Below are 16,558 nucleotides of genomic sequence, written 5' to 3'. Positions count from 1 at the left end.
CCTCCTCCCCTCTCTCTCTCTCTCTCTCTCTCTCTCTCTCTCGTTCTCTCCCCTCCCCATTTCAGGCAGTGTGGATTCCTGGCTGTGTTTAATTGGCGAGTGGCAGGCGGGCTTGAGAGCGAGAGACTGAGAGAGAGGGAGCGAGAGAGAGAAAAAGAGAGAGAGCGGCAGTGTGGGAGATCTGAGGGAGCGATTGGGACTCATATGGAGAGGCAGTGTGTCACACTGGCTTTACGAGCTGAGACTTTGACTTTCTGAGAGTGAGTGAGAGGGAGAGTCAGAGAGAGGGAGAGAGAGAAAGAGAGAGAGAGAAACTCAGACAGACGGAAAGAGGAGGATGGGCTAGAGTTTTGGGATAGGGTGAGCTGCCTCTGAGAATTTTTACATAGTGGGAAGAGAGGGAGCGAGGATACAGAGGGCAAAGGAGAAAGGAGACGTTGAGAGAGGGGGAATGAGAGAAAGGGCAAACAAAGTGCGGCAGAGGGAGGGATAGGTAGAGGAATGACTGAACCTTAGTGAGGGATAAGTACAGGAAAGACTGCAACGGAGTGAGAGAATAAGGTGGGAGGGGGAGGGGGGGGAGAGGCCCACCACTGGAGAGAGGGCAACAGGCGGGCTGTGTACGGGAAGTGCGAGAAGTAGGGAGAGAGAGAGAGAGAGAAAAGAGGGAAAACAAGGGAAGGTTAGAAAAAGAAATTGAAGGAAGGAAGGGGGAGGTGAGTCTTGAGGGAGAGAGAGAGAGTTGCAAAGTAGAAGACAAACTGAAAGGACAGAGAAACAGTATGTGAGAAGGGGAACAGAGGTGGAGAGCGAGAGAGCGTGCACGCGAAAGGCCGAGGAGCGAGAGCGAGAGCGAGAGCGAGAGAGAGAGGTGTGTTTGAGAGAGCTACGCAGATGAGGAAAACAGTCTTAGTGAATGGCTTGGGTGGAGAGAGAGAGGGGTGGAAACCAGTTGTTTTGTAAGTCCTCTGCCAGTGCGGCTCCTGGACTACTGCTGTGCACTCTGGGATGGCAGGGAGAGGACATCCAGCCTTCCATCCAGCCAGGGACTACTGCCACCACTGCCTGCTCAAGGAGCCAGCGCTCCCCCACAGGCCGGGGCACATGGACGCGCCATGCCCAGCTCTGGAGCCCGGTCTGGGCCCATTGCCATGGAGGGGGCGCTTGCCTTTCCATTTCCCACTGGAGCTCGGGATGGCTGAGGACCAAATGGATAACCGCGACCGGCACGTCCCCCAGAGAAGGCAGGTGTACCTGGGGCCAAGCCACTGCCCCGCGTCCGAAGGTTGCAGCCCTCCATGGTACTCGTGGAGGGAGGTGAGCGCGTCTACATGGGACTGGCCACACTGCGTGGGACTGGCCATGGCCCCCAGGCTATCGTCATGTACATGTGCATGGGAGAGACGTAGGGAGTGCGAGTGCACGAAACCATGGTACCCCACCGGGAAGCCACACCTCTTTAATGGCGGCCCTGCGCCACAGCTCTTGCCGGCTAAGGTCAGGGGTCAGGGGTATTACAGAGAGGCTCGCTATGTGGCGATGGAGCATTACTGGGACTGTTATAGCGGCGCACACCTACAGGGGTCCAAGTGGGACAATCTAGGTGCGTGTGGATACAACGGACGCTGTGAAAGGAGACATGTCACGTTTGAGAGTCAAAATGATGGGAGCGAATGCGACAGCGCAGAAACTAGCAGACCGGCCAGTCCCACCACGACGCACTGTAACGGGTCCTGGGCATTCTTTCCCACCGAGGTGCCCCAGAGCCAGTTCAGGAGCTGTAGGATGCCAGGATCCAGGTTACCAGTGAGTGTAGTCCAAAGAGAAGATCCCGAGCTGGGCCGAGCAGTGCGTGCAGAGGGGCCTGGGGCGCTGGAGAGCCGGAGGAACCAGAGGAACCAAGGATCTGTGCGCGAGCAGATCAAACAAGTGGTCACAGAGCTAGAAGATGTCCTTGGTGGTCTCAAACAAGTCCAGTTGGAGATGAGAGAGGTGAGGAAATCAATGCTGAAGTGAAACAACACTTTATTGACTCATGGCTGCTGTGTTTTAGGTGTATAACAACAGGAATAATTAGTTTGCTCAAAGCCTGTAGCCTTTTGATGGTTATTCCATGAGTACACAAGAATGAAATAGACCTTTAGACCACCTGAGGTCATATAATCACTGTTAGCACTGCCGCCATTTACTTTTCACACTCTGTGATGTATATATGTGCAAAGAATATTTATGATAAGGGAATCATCCTTAGGTCTGTCCAGTGATCCAGATCTTTACGACAAGGGGTCCTAAGAAAAAGTGTTAGAGAGAACAAACCAGGCCATGATGAGAATAGTGTCCAATGCAAACCAGAGGAAATTTTCCAAGTGTCGTCTTTGCAAACATCTCGATAATGAATCCAGTCTGACAGCTCCAGAGAGCGAAGCTACTGCTGGCCACTGAAGAACATGAACCCAGCCTAAATAAACAACAGGAGGGAAAATACAGTCCCAGATGGGCTCAGAGCTTCTCGCAGTCTGAAAAGCTGGAGAACTTCGCTTGCTCTTACAGGACATTGTTTCTTTATCGGGGGATCACTGGCTTTTTTGTAGGGAACAGGATCGAGACAGCTCTCTGATGCAGAGGCATGAAGGAGACAAAAGCCCAGATTTTTTTTTTTTAAGCTATTTTGACACCAGAATGATGGGTGAATGCTTTTTTAATAGGGTCCTGGACCAGCCTGGACAATGTCCATTAGAAAAGAAGCGTCACACAATCAGTATCTAAGGACACTGTGCTTTCTGCAGCTCCACATTAGTGATAATGGAAAGAGAAGAAACAGTAACTGAATTATTTAGTATATTATTTAGAACCATAATTGTTTTAGTAGATACATCATGAATGATCTCCATGAAAAAGCCTCTTTACAGATCATGTTAAGAGGCTGGGGGAATTTTAGGGAATTTCAAAGAATGACTGAGAATTACGTTTGCCTAATGATGTCTGTTAAGAATATGCAAAGTAATGGCATTTAAGGAGCATCATGTAGCGATTCCTATGGTTTTTTTTGGATAAAATTATCCTACATTCTCCCATCTTTCTGTGGCCACACAAAGTGATCTTGCAGTCATTACGTTGTCATGTGTTTGGACATAGAACATGACCTGACATAACAAACAGAACTTAACCAACTGACAATGGGTTGTTTATTCCTAAACTACTCTGCTTTGGGGTTGATCTACTCACAGTTCGTGTTTCGAGCAGGGCTGGTTGAGCCTAACTACTGCATTGATCTGTGCAGGTCGTTCAGCAGATTGACCTTCTGACGTCCAACATTGACCTGAAAGAGGACCCGGGGCATCATGGCGACTGCTTTGGGGTGGTGGAGATCATCCAGGACTCCGAGGGAGATGCGGAATCTCTGCAGCAGGGTGGAGTCCGGACTACTCTTCTCCAGTCGGAGGGCGGCCTGGCCGCCGGCACCTCGGGCAGGAGGGACCTTGACGTCGCGTGCCCCCCTGCCCATGGCCCAGTCGCCAAGGAGTCTGCGGACAGCAAGCGAGCGGTTGCCACGTGTGCACAGTGTACGAACAGTGTGGCCAATGGGGACTGCCTGCCAGCCAGACCTCCCAAAGCCAAAGTCAAAGAGCTCTGGCATCAAAGGAGAAAGACAGATCACGTGGCCCCTTCAAAGCCGCCCAAACCCCCTTTTCCCCTAGCGGGCTTGATTAAGACCCAGAGACCCCTGCCATGCCCACAGAACGGACAGGTCAAAATGGCCCTTCAGGAATCTAACCAACCCCCGGACATCATGAAGATACCCCATTACCCTGGAAAGCAGAAGCAGTTTCCTTCTACTGTTGTGTAAAGGGGGTGAGAAGGGAGTCATGCTGCTTCAGACTGCAGAGAACAACACACACACACACACACCTACACACATTACACACGACACAAACAACGTGAATAGGATCTCCCCCCAGCTCCAACATGGTTAGGTAACTCGGGGTGAGTGGTCGACAAGAGTCCTCAATAGAAGATTGTTCATCCTGAATGTGTGAAGTGTGTGTGCATGTGTACATATCTGCATGTCTGTGTGTGTGAGTGTGTGTGTGAGTGCCTGAGCATTTGTACCTATTTGTTACCATTATATCTGTCTGCGTAAAAACTTATGGGTGTGTACGTGTCAGCATGTGCACCTGAATATCCTAAACATTCCCTGGTATGCACATATAATATATGAAGTTGATCTGTGAAAATACCTAAATGGCCTGTTATGCAAGATAAGGCCTATGCAGCAAAAAAGCCTCCTCGCTAAGACTCCCTTGCCCAGTGCACCGTGGGATGCGCAGAGCAAAACAAGGAACTCTTCTCAGAACTTCAGCCTTCTTCCACTCGGGAGAGCCCAGATACACATCGCTGTTCCCGACGTGATCTGTCTGCTCGTCAGGGTCGGTGCGCTGTCAGAAGGCCACGCTCGGCTTCTCGGGTTACCGGTGGCACCGTCGGGTTTCCCGTGTGTGTGCGTGGGGTGGCGGCACAGGTCCAGGCTGCCTTGGCGTTAGTCGGGGGAGTGTGGGGGAAAGTGCCTCATCGAGGAGCATGGAGGATGGTGCTTTGTTGTACTGATCAGTATGAAATTCAAGGGCAATCAAAAGTGTTTTTAAGAAACACGTTAAAAATAGCGTATTATTTGCTCTCTGGGCTTAGAATGGCGAGATTAATAAGAGACTGGTTAAGAGCATTTACTTCTGCGAGCGTGAAGAGAGCTAATGCTTGGCTTCATCTTCAATGACGACAGCTTGTCTAATATAAGTGTCTGGATGATAAACATGTTGACACTGCTTTTTGTGCAGGGAGACAGATCCCATAATAGCCTTATGGTCCAAATGGACTTGCGTTGGTGGGAAAAGCCAAATCTGCGTCATTCTGATTTTCAGTCTTCAAATTGCAGAAACTGTGTGTACAACTATGGTGGATTCCCCCCCCCGCCCCCCCATGTTTTGAAAACAGTGGTTGAGGTTTGGCAGGCTCCGCTCATCGTCCTCTAGTGGAGGGTATGTGCAATGGCAGCCTATTTCCCCCCAGCTCACCCCACACGCTTGAGCCAGACTGACTGTCTGGTTTTGATTAGACGGCACTCGCCTTGGTGACGCAGCGAATGGGGCGAGATTGTACAGCATTTGCAGAGTTTCGGTAAACACGGCCGCTTTCAGACGCAGCCCAAAATGGAACCACCCACAGTTGGGAGGAGACACAACATAGCATAACGCCCAAAGCAGGAAGCTGTGTACAGAGTAGAAGCTATCAGAGGGAGTGTTGTAAACATTTGTTGTGCCCGCAGAACAGTGTGTATTTCAGTAAGTGACTTGTTTACAGAGAACATTCACTCTCCAGGTGTCCTCCATCAGATGAAGAAGCTGGTTTTGTGTTTTCCAGAGTCATCACTGACCACCACCACAGTGTTGACCCATGTGAAGGTTTAATTATTTGCTGTTGGTATTCATTAAAGAGTAATCTAACTTCCCACAGTCTGACTGCAGAGCAATAAGAGTGAGTGAGTGTGTATGTGTGTGTGTGTGTGTGTGTGTGTGTGTGTGTGTGTGTTGTTGAGCTTGCCCACACAGACTATAAAGTCTAGACTTATGAATGTTGGAGCATATGGTGCTTGCCTGATTGCGTTTCATTGAGCTAGCATGCAGAACGTTCTAGAATCTGGTGGTAACAGAATGTGTTAATAGTTTTACCGTGAGAGATTTTTCACTTGTGACAAGAAAGAATCTGCTGCAGATTGCCAGTCAGTTAATTAGTTTAACCATTACGCTAAGTGCTCGCTGAAAAAAAACAAAACAAAGCGATGATAAGGAGACTTCAGAAGGAGACTTCTGATTTCTATGTCAGTTAGTACTAGCGCTGTGCATTAAAATCCAGGGAAATTAAAGCCCTTTTGACTTTCACTTTACTTTCCTATTGCATTATGATTACACAAAACTTATAAAAGGAGTACAAAAAGAAATAGCTTTCTACTTTAGAAAGCGGTGTGAATAATAAAACCTAGCTTTCAGAAAGGCCTGCTGGAGGTCCCTTTTACCACTCGGGTTTATTTTTACTCCAGACTGAGGCGTGCTGTGGTTGAGAAGTGACCAGCCCGTTATACGAGCAATGACGCAAGGCGTGGAGATGATCAGACAGTTCAGCACACACACCGGGTCTCTCTCTGTGGCCTAGCCATCAGTGACCCTGTGCAGTTTCACCGTGAGATCTGCCTGTTCCCTGGAACGGGACGTCACGGATTTGGCACAGTCGGCCACAGGTCAGGGAGAGGCCGCTGCTACCAGGGTTTGTGTGCATCAAGTGTCCCAGACAGCTGGTCTTGGGTCAGCTTCATATATTTTTACAGTTCGGCCTTACTGCCGAACATCCGCTGACCTGCGGAGTTGAACTCCCACCCAGATCAAGGACATCTGCTACCCACAAAATTTAGCTCATGGGCAGATCTAACACAACTGGTCCAGTGACTGTGGGTCTTCTGAACAGGTCATTTATTTATTTGAACTAAACTCTACACAAAGGCAGATCTCCTGGAGGACAGATGTTTATAACTGATATGTGATCATTCCTATTAGTCTGTTTAAGGGAAAAAAAAGGATCTTACATAAATGATCTTACTCTGAAACCTTCAATACACACAGAACTATACCACCAGGTGCACTGTATTTGATGGAAAAAGACTGCTATGTTCAGTTTTCTGTCTCCAAGAGTCACAGGCTTAAGAATAGTCTTTCACATCCATTATGACAGCCTCCTCAGGTGTCCAGGTGGTTTTAAGGTCTACATCTTCCTGGCATGGCTGGTTACTATGGTTACAGTGTTAGTGTAAGGACCAATGTTTAATACCTGAGTTTAGACCTGCATTTCAGTCCTACATACAAATCAAGTCAACTTACATTTATAATGTAATATGCATATGCAATGTATATGCACATACAAAATCTATGGCCTCCAACTAAAGCTGGATAGCAAGTTATATCCCTGGTGTTATGTGATATCTAGAGAGTCATCTATGAATATTTATATCAAAAGTTGATGGGACTGTGGAGAAAAAAAGCACACAGTGAACCTATTAGAATAAACCTTTTTAGGTGCTTTAGATGATCACCATGACAACGAACGTCCCATTGTTTGCATAAGGATTAGGTATGGACGGTTCACATTAGCCGTACCCTGCGTCTGAAACCGACAGAGTGCCGTGCACTTTTCTGTCTTGCGCTCCATCTGTGACGTTTTTTCAAAGCGGAGTCTATTTTGCAAATGCGCACTCCTGTGGCGCATTTCCAGCGCGGGCAGGGCTCCTGCTCGGGCACTTTGTCAGAGCACTTCTTCAAGCCACTCCTGCTGTCCTCCAGCATGGCACATTAATCACACTCCTAAATTACAGTGCAAAACAAATGCATTGCTGGTGCGCTGCCATCCAGCAGTTCAGTTATTTATTTAATTTTATTAGATTTTTGTAGCTGCGATAATAAGGTTGGGGGGTGGGGTGGGGATGGGGGGGCATTTAAGTAATTTTGAACTCAAATTCGAGCTATTGCTCAAGTCCAGTGTGTCAGTAAAAGTGGTAGCGGGTTGGAGTTGGGTCAAACTTCAGGAAGGACAAACATTAGTGTTGCTCTTATAAGAGAAGCTGAGTTTGTTAATCATGGCTAAATATGAATATGCAAAATATTCAACTAAATATGCAACATATAATTTTAAGGTATGATATTTCTGTATATAATTAGTGTAGCACTAACAAATGTGCTGGTAGGTGCTCTATGTTTGGCTCACATTAAGCATCCCTTTTCGTGCCTAATTGCTGATTCGATTTTTCTGGCATGGTCACAAAGTTCGCATCCTACTTGTGACTTTGTTCTAAAAGCTTCTGGAAGTGCTGAGCTTGGAGTTGTTAAACTGTCTGTCTTTTTACAGGGAGGCCGCAGAGGAGAAGCTGCCATGAACGACAGGCCAAGGACAGCCTGCTGGAAGAGAAAGTGTTTCCAACGGAGACCTCCAAAGCCATTTCATTATCCTTCTCTCTCTCTCTCTCTCCCCTCTCTCTGTCTTTCTCTCCCTCCCTCTCTCTCTGCACTCATGTTTGACTGCACTGTGTCCACCAACAGAACAAGTTACTGTTGCTTGTGCACTTGTGACCTGTAACCTGAATTTATGTGTTTGTGAAGGTAGTGCTACTACAGAAGAACAAACTTTTCAGTTCAGTCTTGCCACCCTCACACACACACACACACACACACACACACACACACACACACACACACACACACACACACACACACACACACATTATGCAGTGAAATCCCAGCATTTGCATGGGATTTAGGACTGAGGCCATGATGACCAAAGAAAGAGTTTGAACATTCCTTACTGTGGCTGAAATTAACAGGATGTGACAAGAGTATGAAATGAAGGAAAGGTGGAAGTTGGCCCAGAGGGTCTGGCGAGATAACAATCGTAATAGTAAACTGAAGCAGTTGTTGCTCTGAAAGGCTGTGCATAAAACCTCATCTGCGATGAATATATTCAGCCTGTGTGTTCTGTGATCCAGTGTTTTGGATCTGCAGTTTGTGACTCATAAACGATGCAGAACCTAAAGCCAATGTAAGCCATTTGTGGAGACTGTTACCTTTAAGTAGTCGCGTTGATATATTATGGCCGCAAGAGGGCGCTTTATACCGCTGAAATGCCACTGAAAGCTGTGTCACGTTGTGTAAATCATAAAGGAAGCAGAAAAGGACCAATGTGGAAGTACTCAGAAAACGCGATGTCATCATTTCGTATCAGCCGTTACATAAGCAAATTTCATACAATATTCTCTCTGCACAATTGAAAGATTATTTTTTATGTTTATTGTCTGTAAACTGTTGGGGGTTTTACGGTTTTTGCAGTACAAATATATACAGTATTTCAGCATGCGACATTAATTCAAATATATTTTCTATAGAATATTTGTACGGTTCAGAACAGTGTCTCCAGTCTTGACAGCGTCTGTGTCTCTGTTTATTTAGGTATTGTCTGAGAACTCACTCACTAGGAGGCCCCTTTCTTCTTTCCCAGCATGCACCTCTCCCAGACTACATTATTCAGTGATATTGTATTTACAGAACACCAGGAGCAGTAAAGAATTGTGTTTTCTTTATTGCTCAGCAATATAAACAGCTTCACCCTTAATGTGTGTGTGTGTGTGCGTGTGAGAGAGAGAGAGAGAGAGAGAGAGAGAGAGTGTGTGTGTGTGTGTGTGTGTGTGTGTGTATCTGTGCATGTTTGAGTATGTGTTTATGAGTACTCTGGCACATTTAAAAACTCCAGCAGAACTCCCAGTCCGGGTACACTGATATCATAACATCTGCTGCCATTTTAGCATCCGTGCTGTGCTAAGAGTCTGCCATCCAAACGATGTCTCTCCAGTGGCGGCCTTTTAACTGAACCTGAATGTAATATGGCTTGTAGACGGGAGCTACACTGCAGTAGAGGGGCACCAGCAGATAATGGTTCTTTTCTGTAAAATGCCCCTGAACGTGAAGTGTAGCTAATAAAGAAATGAGAGTAGGCACAAGACACTCTGTTTCTAACATGTTCTATTAAAATTAGTGATAAATGTATGTGTAGCATAAAATAGTGGAATAGTGGGAAGCTTCTGTGATGGTGCGCTATCACTACATAGTATTGTGCCCTTTAGTTAAGCATTTTGTTGGTGTTCATCTAGTGAAATCCACTGCACTCACAGTGAAACCTTGGAACTCCACCAGTATGTGTCAAAATGTGCCAGTCACATGGGCTCAGTGAATAAGGATGTTACACTGTGATCCCTCATTGTTGATATGCTGTAAATGGCTAAAACGTACTAAATGAATAGAGACGTGAGTAACAACAGTTTCTGTCAGTTTATGTCAGTTTGTGTTGCATGTCTTTTGTTTCCAGCTGTGTTTTACAACATTAAGTAAGGCTTTTCCGTCAGGCTACAGGAGGCCTGACTATTATGAAACTCACAGTTACAGTTTAATTCTCTATGAATGCCCCAGGCCCTGCTAACAGCAACCAAACATTTTAATGTGGTCTGGTTGTACTTATAAGGAAGCAACGGTTCCTACTTGTCAATTTTTTGCATTTAAACCTGAAGAACAGAGAAGGGAATGTGTTTTTTTTTTTTGGGGGGGGGGGGGGGGGGCATTTGGTTGGACTGAAAAAAAAGGGTGAGGTTTCCTTTGTGCCAAAGTGTGTTGGGAGTGATAACATTGCTCAAAAGCAGCTTTAATCTGTAGCGCTGGCCTCAAAAGCACTTATTTGTCAGCACTGTTTCATTAGGTTATAGCTTAAAATAGCAGTAGGTAACATGTAGAAATATAACTTTTTGTCATATTTGCTAAAACAATCGCTGTGTCCTGACAGTAGTGCATGAAACATATAGGCTCCACCTATTCCTCCTAACGCCATTGGCAAGATTCCACCGCACCCAGATCAAAACAACCAATCAGAGCCAGGAGGCGTGTCTGACCGAGTTTCAATCATTGCTCGTGCACGCATGGCCTCACTCGGTCAAGTGCAATCAGTGTGGGGCCTCAGGATAAACAACCGCGATCAGTGAAATACTGCCAATCCACCCTTTGTGACCAACAGCTTTCATGACATGAAGAAAAGCAAGTTAAAAAGAAAGAATTAGACCGAACCTGAGATAAGTCAAGAATAAACACAGCAGCTTTTCAGAGGTGAAAAAAGCTACAAGGACCAGAAAAGATTCAAAATCAATGCCGATATAGCTAACTTTCTGCTTGACGGGTAGCTGATTACCCTTGCTTGATATATATATTTTTAAATTTGATTTTCAAAATAAAATCAACTACAAAGTTGGTAATGGTTATGGTAACAATCTATAGTGCATTTCTCATTTCACTGTGATGTTGCTGTCGGGCTAGAGTTGGATTGTTTCCCAGGCTAAGGATACTCGTTAACTGTTTTATTTGAAAGTTGCTGAAAATATCTTCGTGAAGGCAGTCTTATCTGATGTTTGTGATATTTACGTTTGCATGTGTTCTCAGTGATGTTGAGATTTCAGTGTGCACAGCAGTCTCCTCTGCGGGGAGTGGCCGTGGGGGCGGGGCTACACAGGGAGGGGGAGGAGCCTGGAATTCGCATTTTCAAGTCTATTCTCTTCTGAGTCCCACCGACTGCAGCATTAATGCATTAAAGGTAAACATCGGTTTCGGGCGTGAACTGCCCAGACCCACACAAACCTTCTACAAAACTAGTTCATATTTGTCATCTGACATGAACATGTGGGCACAGTCATTGGATCGAGATGCTGTAAATGTTTGGTCACCCCTTTATCCTTAACGCGGCTTAGTTGGTTCAATACAGTATCACTGCGGCTTGCTGTTAAATGGTACGGGACGTCGCTGGAAAATCGCCCTCTGTTTCTGTATTTAGCGGACTGTGAACGTAAGATTTTGCGGCCCATTTCGCTCACCTACCTCGTGGTCTTGTTTTCACTTTATATCATGCCCGGTTTGCCTTTAGAGCTCATTTGTCGTTGCTGCTGACCTTCTGACTAAGGTGCTAATTGCTCCGAGGGTTAGAGCGGAGCACCGGGTCATTTCCGCGCCTTTATTATTATTGGTCTGGGACGCCAACCAAACCACGGAGCTGTTTTTAATTTTTTTTGGACGCTTCGGTTCAAATTGCTCACGCAGTCCTGTCATACCTAGTATTAGGAATAATGCCGTGATTAATTTAAGATTCTGTGTGTTTTCTTTTCATTTTATTCCTCCACGCCTTCAGACCGTTTGCGAGAGGAACCCAGCCCAGACATCCAAACTAAACGGCCTTGTCTATGTTTATTAAGCTTCCAAAGCAAACCCTCTGGAAAAAATGTTTGGTCTTTTGGCTGTATGCTGAAACCTTTAGATCACAAACATATTGTTTTAATGGCATTAAACAAAAACAAAAATTCAGTGAATAATTAACTCTCAGAAAGTCATTTAATATTCTCACGTTGGATCAGAGAGGAGCACAGGATCAGAGAGCAGGTACAGCAATCTTGTGCTCACATAACCAAATCCTTGTCCCCTGAAAAACATAAAGGCAAGCGGTCTTGTATGGGAGCAAACAAAGTCATAACGTCAGCAGGCTCTCTGTTTCGCTTGTGTTTATTTCTGTAACTCAAAGCTGGAGGAGGAGGATGTGATCCAGTGCGGCAAACGCCTGGAATTTGATTGAGTGGCGGCGATGGTTAGCGATGGCAAACACGCAACGAGGGCGGACTTGGCAACCTCAGCCCTGCCTCAGACGTTAGGTAAGATCCCGGAGCCTCCCTCCTCTCCACACACTCATTCATACTCCCCAGAAACCCCGCTGCCCTTTTCACTTGACATCCGAGGTCATTCCTGCCATGTCCGAAGTGGCTCCTGGCTCTGACCTCACCTTCATTCCTCTATTCCTCTTCTTTCTCTCTCTCTCTCTCTCTCTCTCTCTCTCTCTCTCTTTCTCTCTCTCTCTCTCTTTCTCTCTCTCTCTCTTTGTTCATACTCTTGTAGGACAGTAACATGGGTAGAATTCTCTCTCTTTCTGTTTGCTTTCCTTTCCTCGTTTTCCCAGCGCGATTGCCCTGTGAAATGTCAGGATGTTAGAACCATAGACAACGTTAGGCCGATTCGAGTAGCCAGGGCTCTTACTGCACTCTGCTTACCCAGAATGCCTTAGAGGCCGCTCTGTCTCACCACCGTCACCAAGTCTACCTTCTCGTCTGGCTAAGGGTGGGTGAGCGGCTCCTAGGTAAGCTTGGGGTGCAGAGCCATCTCTGCACAATGATAGGTGAAGATGAAGGAAGGAAAAGTACAGAGGGGTAGTGTGTGTGTGTAAACAGATATATGCTGTAAAAGTTAGTGTGTCACTTCACAGACAGGTCTCTGATAGAGCTTCTGATGACCTCCAGATGCAAGTGAACAAAGCACTAAAGTGTTTTGAACATGTTTCTCTCCTCATTCTCTTTCTGGTATACTGTAATTGTGTTAGATGCTAAGGTGTCCATACCGCTTCTCCAAGCACAACACTCAAGGTTATCTGACGTGAAACATCTCAGGGAATGTATCCTCTTCGAATGTTCTGTTTGAATGTTCTAGTGTTGCCACATGTCAGGCTGGAGGTGACTGGGAGTCACGTGCCACATGAACACACCAGCACTCCCCACAGTCCACATTTAAAACCCGCAATAAAGAGAAACCATTCACACAAGTTTAGTGACCTCAGGCTTGTAGACTAACACTGAAACACAAAACTCTTGTGTGTTTATTCATAGGGACCGCACACAGGTACAACTGAATGACAAAAAAAACCCCACAAGCCCACATGCTTGTTTTTATAGGGTCTATATATATTAGGTTTGAAGAGAAGTGTTACAGAATGGGAGTATCACCTATAACACGCGCGCACGCGCACACACACACACACACACACACACACACACACACACACATACACACACACACACACACACACACACACACACACACACACACACACACACACACACACAGTGCTGTTAGATATGAATATGAGGTGGTATGTATTAAACCCAAATACATATGATGTGTATTTTTGATGGAAAATAGTCCACCTAGTCCTAAATATTTTTGTGTTGTAACAGTGGAAAATCATTGAACGAAAAAGACATAGGCAAACATCCTAGCTGGTTTGGCACAAAGCTGCTTCCTGGCAGAGACCACAATCTGACCAGAACACACACATAAAAAAAGAACATTTGTTTTTAAAATGTACTGATGTTTTATTTAATCAGTTTGTCCCTCTTTGGGGGATTTTTGGAATACAATATCTGAACATGAGTAGGCGGGCAATTAAAAAAAAACAAAAAACCCATCATTTTTCTTTCAGTGATGAAAAGCAAGGCAGGACATATCCTTCCGCATGCCAACCACGCACAGTATCCGAGATCATAAATCAATTATTTTATTTGTTCAGTGAGTAATTACAGATTTTCTCCAGCTAGGTAAGGTAAAACGCAGTCCGAGTGGCTTTTGCTGTTTTGTAGCGAGTACAGACAACCAGCTGCCCTCCGTGTTCCATAGGGACAGAACATGAACTCAGCAGTGCGCGGTGCCAATGCTGACGCTGTATGTTAGTCGGAGTGTCTGCCAGTTGTATACGTAACCTGTGCGAGGTGGTTCCTTGTCTCGCGTTCTCTCTCGCGGATGTTGTGTCTACTGTAAGCTGCCTCCGTTATCCCTTTCACCCGCCGCGTGGTGCTGGCTCGCTGTTCCACGCTGAGACAGCGGTTGAGGAATTTCTCTGCTCTGTGCGTACGACGGCGTGCCGTCGGGCTTGACGCGGGCGAATGCAATATCACCCCCCCCCCCCCCCCCCCCCACACACACACACGGGCTTGACCGAAAAGTAACCATGAATAACTACAAGTTACTACCAGTTCTGGGTTCCTTTTACAAAGGATTTGTAATGAATTAGCAAGCAGTACAGCAATTACCACATACCACTGTAAAATTGACGGTATCTGTCAAAAACGGCACCGGAGTCACAATGTAGGCTATCCCAATATTACAGTTAAGCCCTAACACCGAGTCACTATCTGACAGTAACATAAAATATCCATATTACGCACACAAGAGCGCAGATTCATCCATGCTATTGCAGATCCGCTCTCGGCTCTTCAAACTTTAATAGGCTGCCTGTCACACCTCTCCACGTGTTGCGAAAGTGTCTGCTAAAGTGATTGAAAAACCTCAAGTGCAGAGCAGTGTATCTTACTTTTATGTTATGGGTCCACTTGAGTTACTGCTACCTGCGTGCATTTGGTTTGGCCACCTTGTAATGCGTTTTGGTGACGGGTTGAGGAATAGGAGCGATGCCGTACATGTGTGTACGTGCCGCGTGGTACATTAAGGATAAGGGGCTAGGCGCCATGCCATACACTTTAGCCCGAGGACTCTGTCTCGCGCTCCAAGCAGCTGGACAAACAGCCTCCTTCTTCTCCCCTCCGTGACATATTTGAGAGGCGCTCACCGTCGGCAGCCCCTGACGCGCGCCTAACAGCGCACTCAACAGCCTCCTTGTCCTCGGCGAAAGCTCACTGCTTAGGAGGCCGTGATGCGAGTGCACAAATCACCCTTTTGCGTGCCTCTTTGCTGACGCGAAGGAAAGAGGGAATAAAAATAAAGAATGTTTTTCCCTTGCATCGTGAACCCGAATTAAGTGTAAAGGGCGGGGACAGAGAATAAAGCTGTTCGCTGCAGCCGAGAGTCAATATTAGACGAGAATACCGAGACAGACAATAATGGAGCAGATAAAAGGGGAAGGGGGGGGATTTTCCAGACACTTTCAAAAACAAGGGGAAGCTATTCTGGCAGAGCGACGGCTCCCAACTGGCCAGGATAAACCTCGCGCCGTTTACGCGCCTTGCTCTTATGCGCTTTTCGTTAGCCTCATATTTGGCGCGCGTCCTCTCCTCGCGCGGCTATTCCTGAAACTTGGATCCCTGTTACAGTCTCTGCGACCACGCGACCCTGGCAACCCTCTCAGCGATATGCTTAGTCGTTCCGTTTACCAGGAAGTTCAGTGTTGTGGCCGGTCCGCTCATGAACCCAAATTCTTGTTTGATCATGAATTTGTGAGACGCTAGTTTTGTCACAGCTTGGAATGTGTGTTCTGCGCAGAGAGAGAAAGAGTAAGTGTATGATAGTACGTCCTTCATGTTGCAATGGCAGACACGGTAGGGGGGTTTAATGCCATTCCAGCTCAGTCTTCACAAGCCACTGTGAGTAAACAGACAGCCAGAGGTCCTCTGCAGACCTCACTGCAGACAGACAGACAGCCTCCATTTACCCTCCACATACTCAACAGATCAGCAATTACACCTAATACAGATTCTGTCTGCTCTATGCCCAGTGTTTTACACTCCCAAAACAGAATCCATTACAGGGTGTCTAAAATATTAAAAAGCACAAATGTAAACCCTAAAATACCTCAAACTACATGCAGTTAGGAGGCTTTGTAGGCTAGCTATTCAATGAATGTGGATGTATTCTGTAATAACAAACCAGTCATCCAAACGACCAGTGGGCCGCATTGAAACTTGCATGACACATGGTTAACTGGCGGCAGACGTTGCTGATAGGACCCTTTTAAAGTGGTTTCAGACTCTTTCTGAGGGTGTTGACTTTGAAAGGGAGGTACCTTGATTTTAGGCAGGTATACGCAAGAGATTAATATTTTATTGAGAACTCTCAAAGGAAGAAAAAAAGGGGTGATATTTGGGCACCCTGTGCTAATGCGTGTTTTTACACAACCAGCAGCCCAGGAGAATGTTTGGCTGAGGAACAATTCAGCATTACAGTGATGGCAGGAAACATTTGATCCTTATTCATCACTCACCAGGAACAGAAAACAAATAGCCCAAGGGCCCAATAGTTAATCCAATAAAAATGTTATACATGTCACACACTGCATTTTTGTGGTTCTACCTGTAATAGCGTTCGAAAAATGTTTGAGGGTCAAAGCAAGAGAA

At 46.2% G+C, this 16,558-nt stretch overlaps 1 protein-coding gene across 1 annotated transcript; it reads left to right on the top strand.

Annotated features, from left to right (window-relative positions):
* On the top strand, positions 1 to 9,903 carry si:ch211-178n15.1 (uncharacterized). The gene is made up of 3 exons (XM_035528093.2): positions 1 to 1,992; positions 3,281 to 3,984; positions 7,945 to 9,903. The coding sequence occupies exons 1-2, from the start codon at positions 1,009 to 1,011 to the stop codon at positions 3,845 to 3,847; spliced, it is 1,551 nt and encodes a 516-aa protein (XP_035383986.2). The 5' UTR covers positions 1 to 1,008; the 3' UTR covers positions 3,848 to 3,984; positions 7,945 to 9,903.
* The last annotated feature ends 6,655 nt before the right edge of the window (positions 9,904 to 16,558 follow it).

This window comes from Electrophorus electricus, chromosome 11 (assembly GCF_041902795.1).
Source record: "Electrophorus electricus isolate QZ-2024a chromosome 11, ASM4190279v1, whole genome shotgun sequence".
In the NCBI taxonomy this organism is placed as follows: Eukaryota; Metazoa; Chordata; class Actinopteri; order Gymnotiformes; family Gymnotidae; genus Electrophorus; species Electrophorus electricus.
The sequence above is the reverse complement of the archived record's forward strand: the minus strand, read 5'-3'. Positions and strand labels throughout refer to the sequence as shown.

Coding starts and splice junctions, on each gene's coding strand:
- si:ch211-178n15.1 (XM_035528093.2), top strand. CDS start 1,009: ATGGCAGGGAGAGGACATCCAGCCTTCCATCCAGCCAGGGACTACTGC. Junction 1,993..3,280: donor TCCAGTTGGAGATGAGAGAG/GTGAGGAAATCA, acceptor TGATCTGTGCAG/GTCGTTCAGCAGATTGACCT.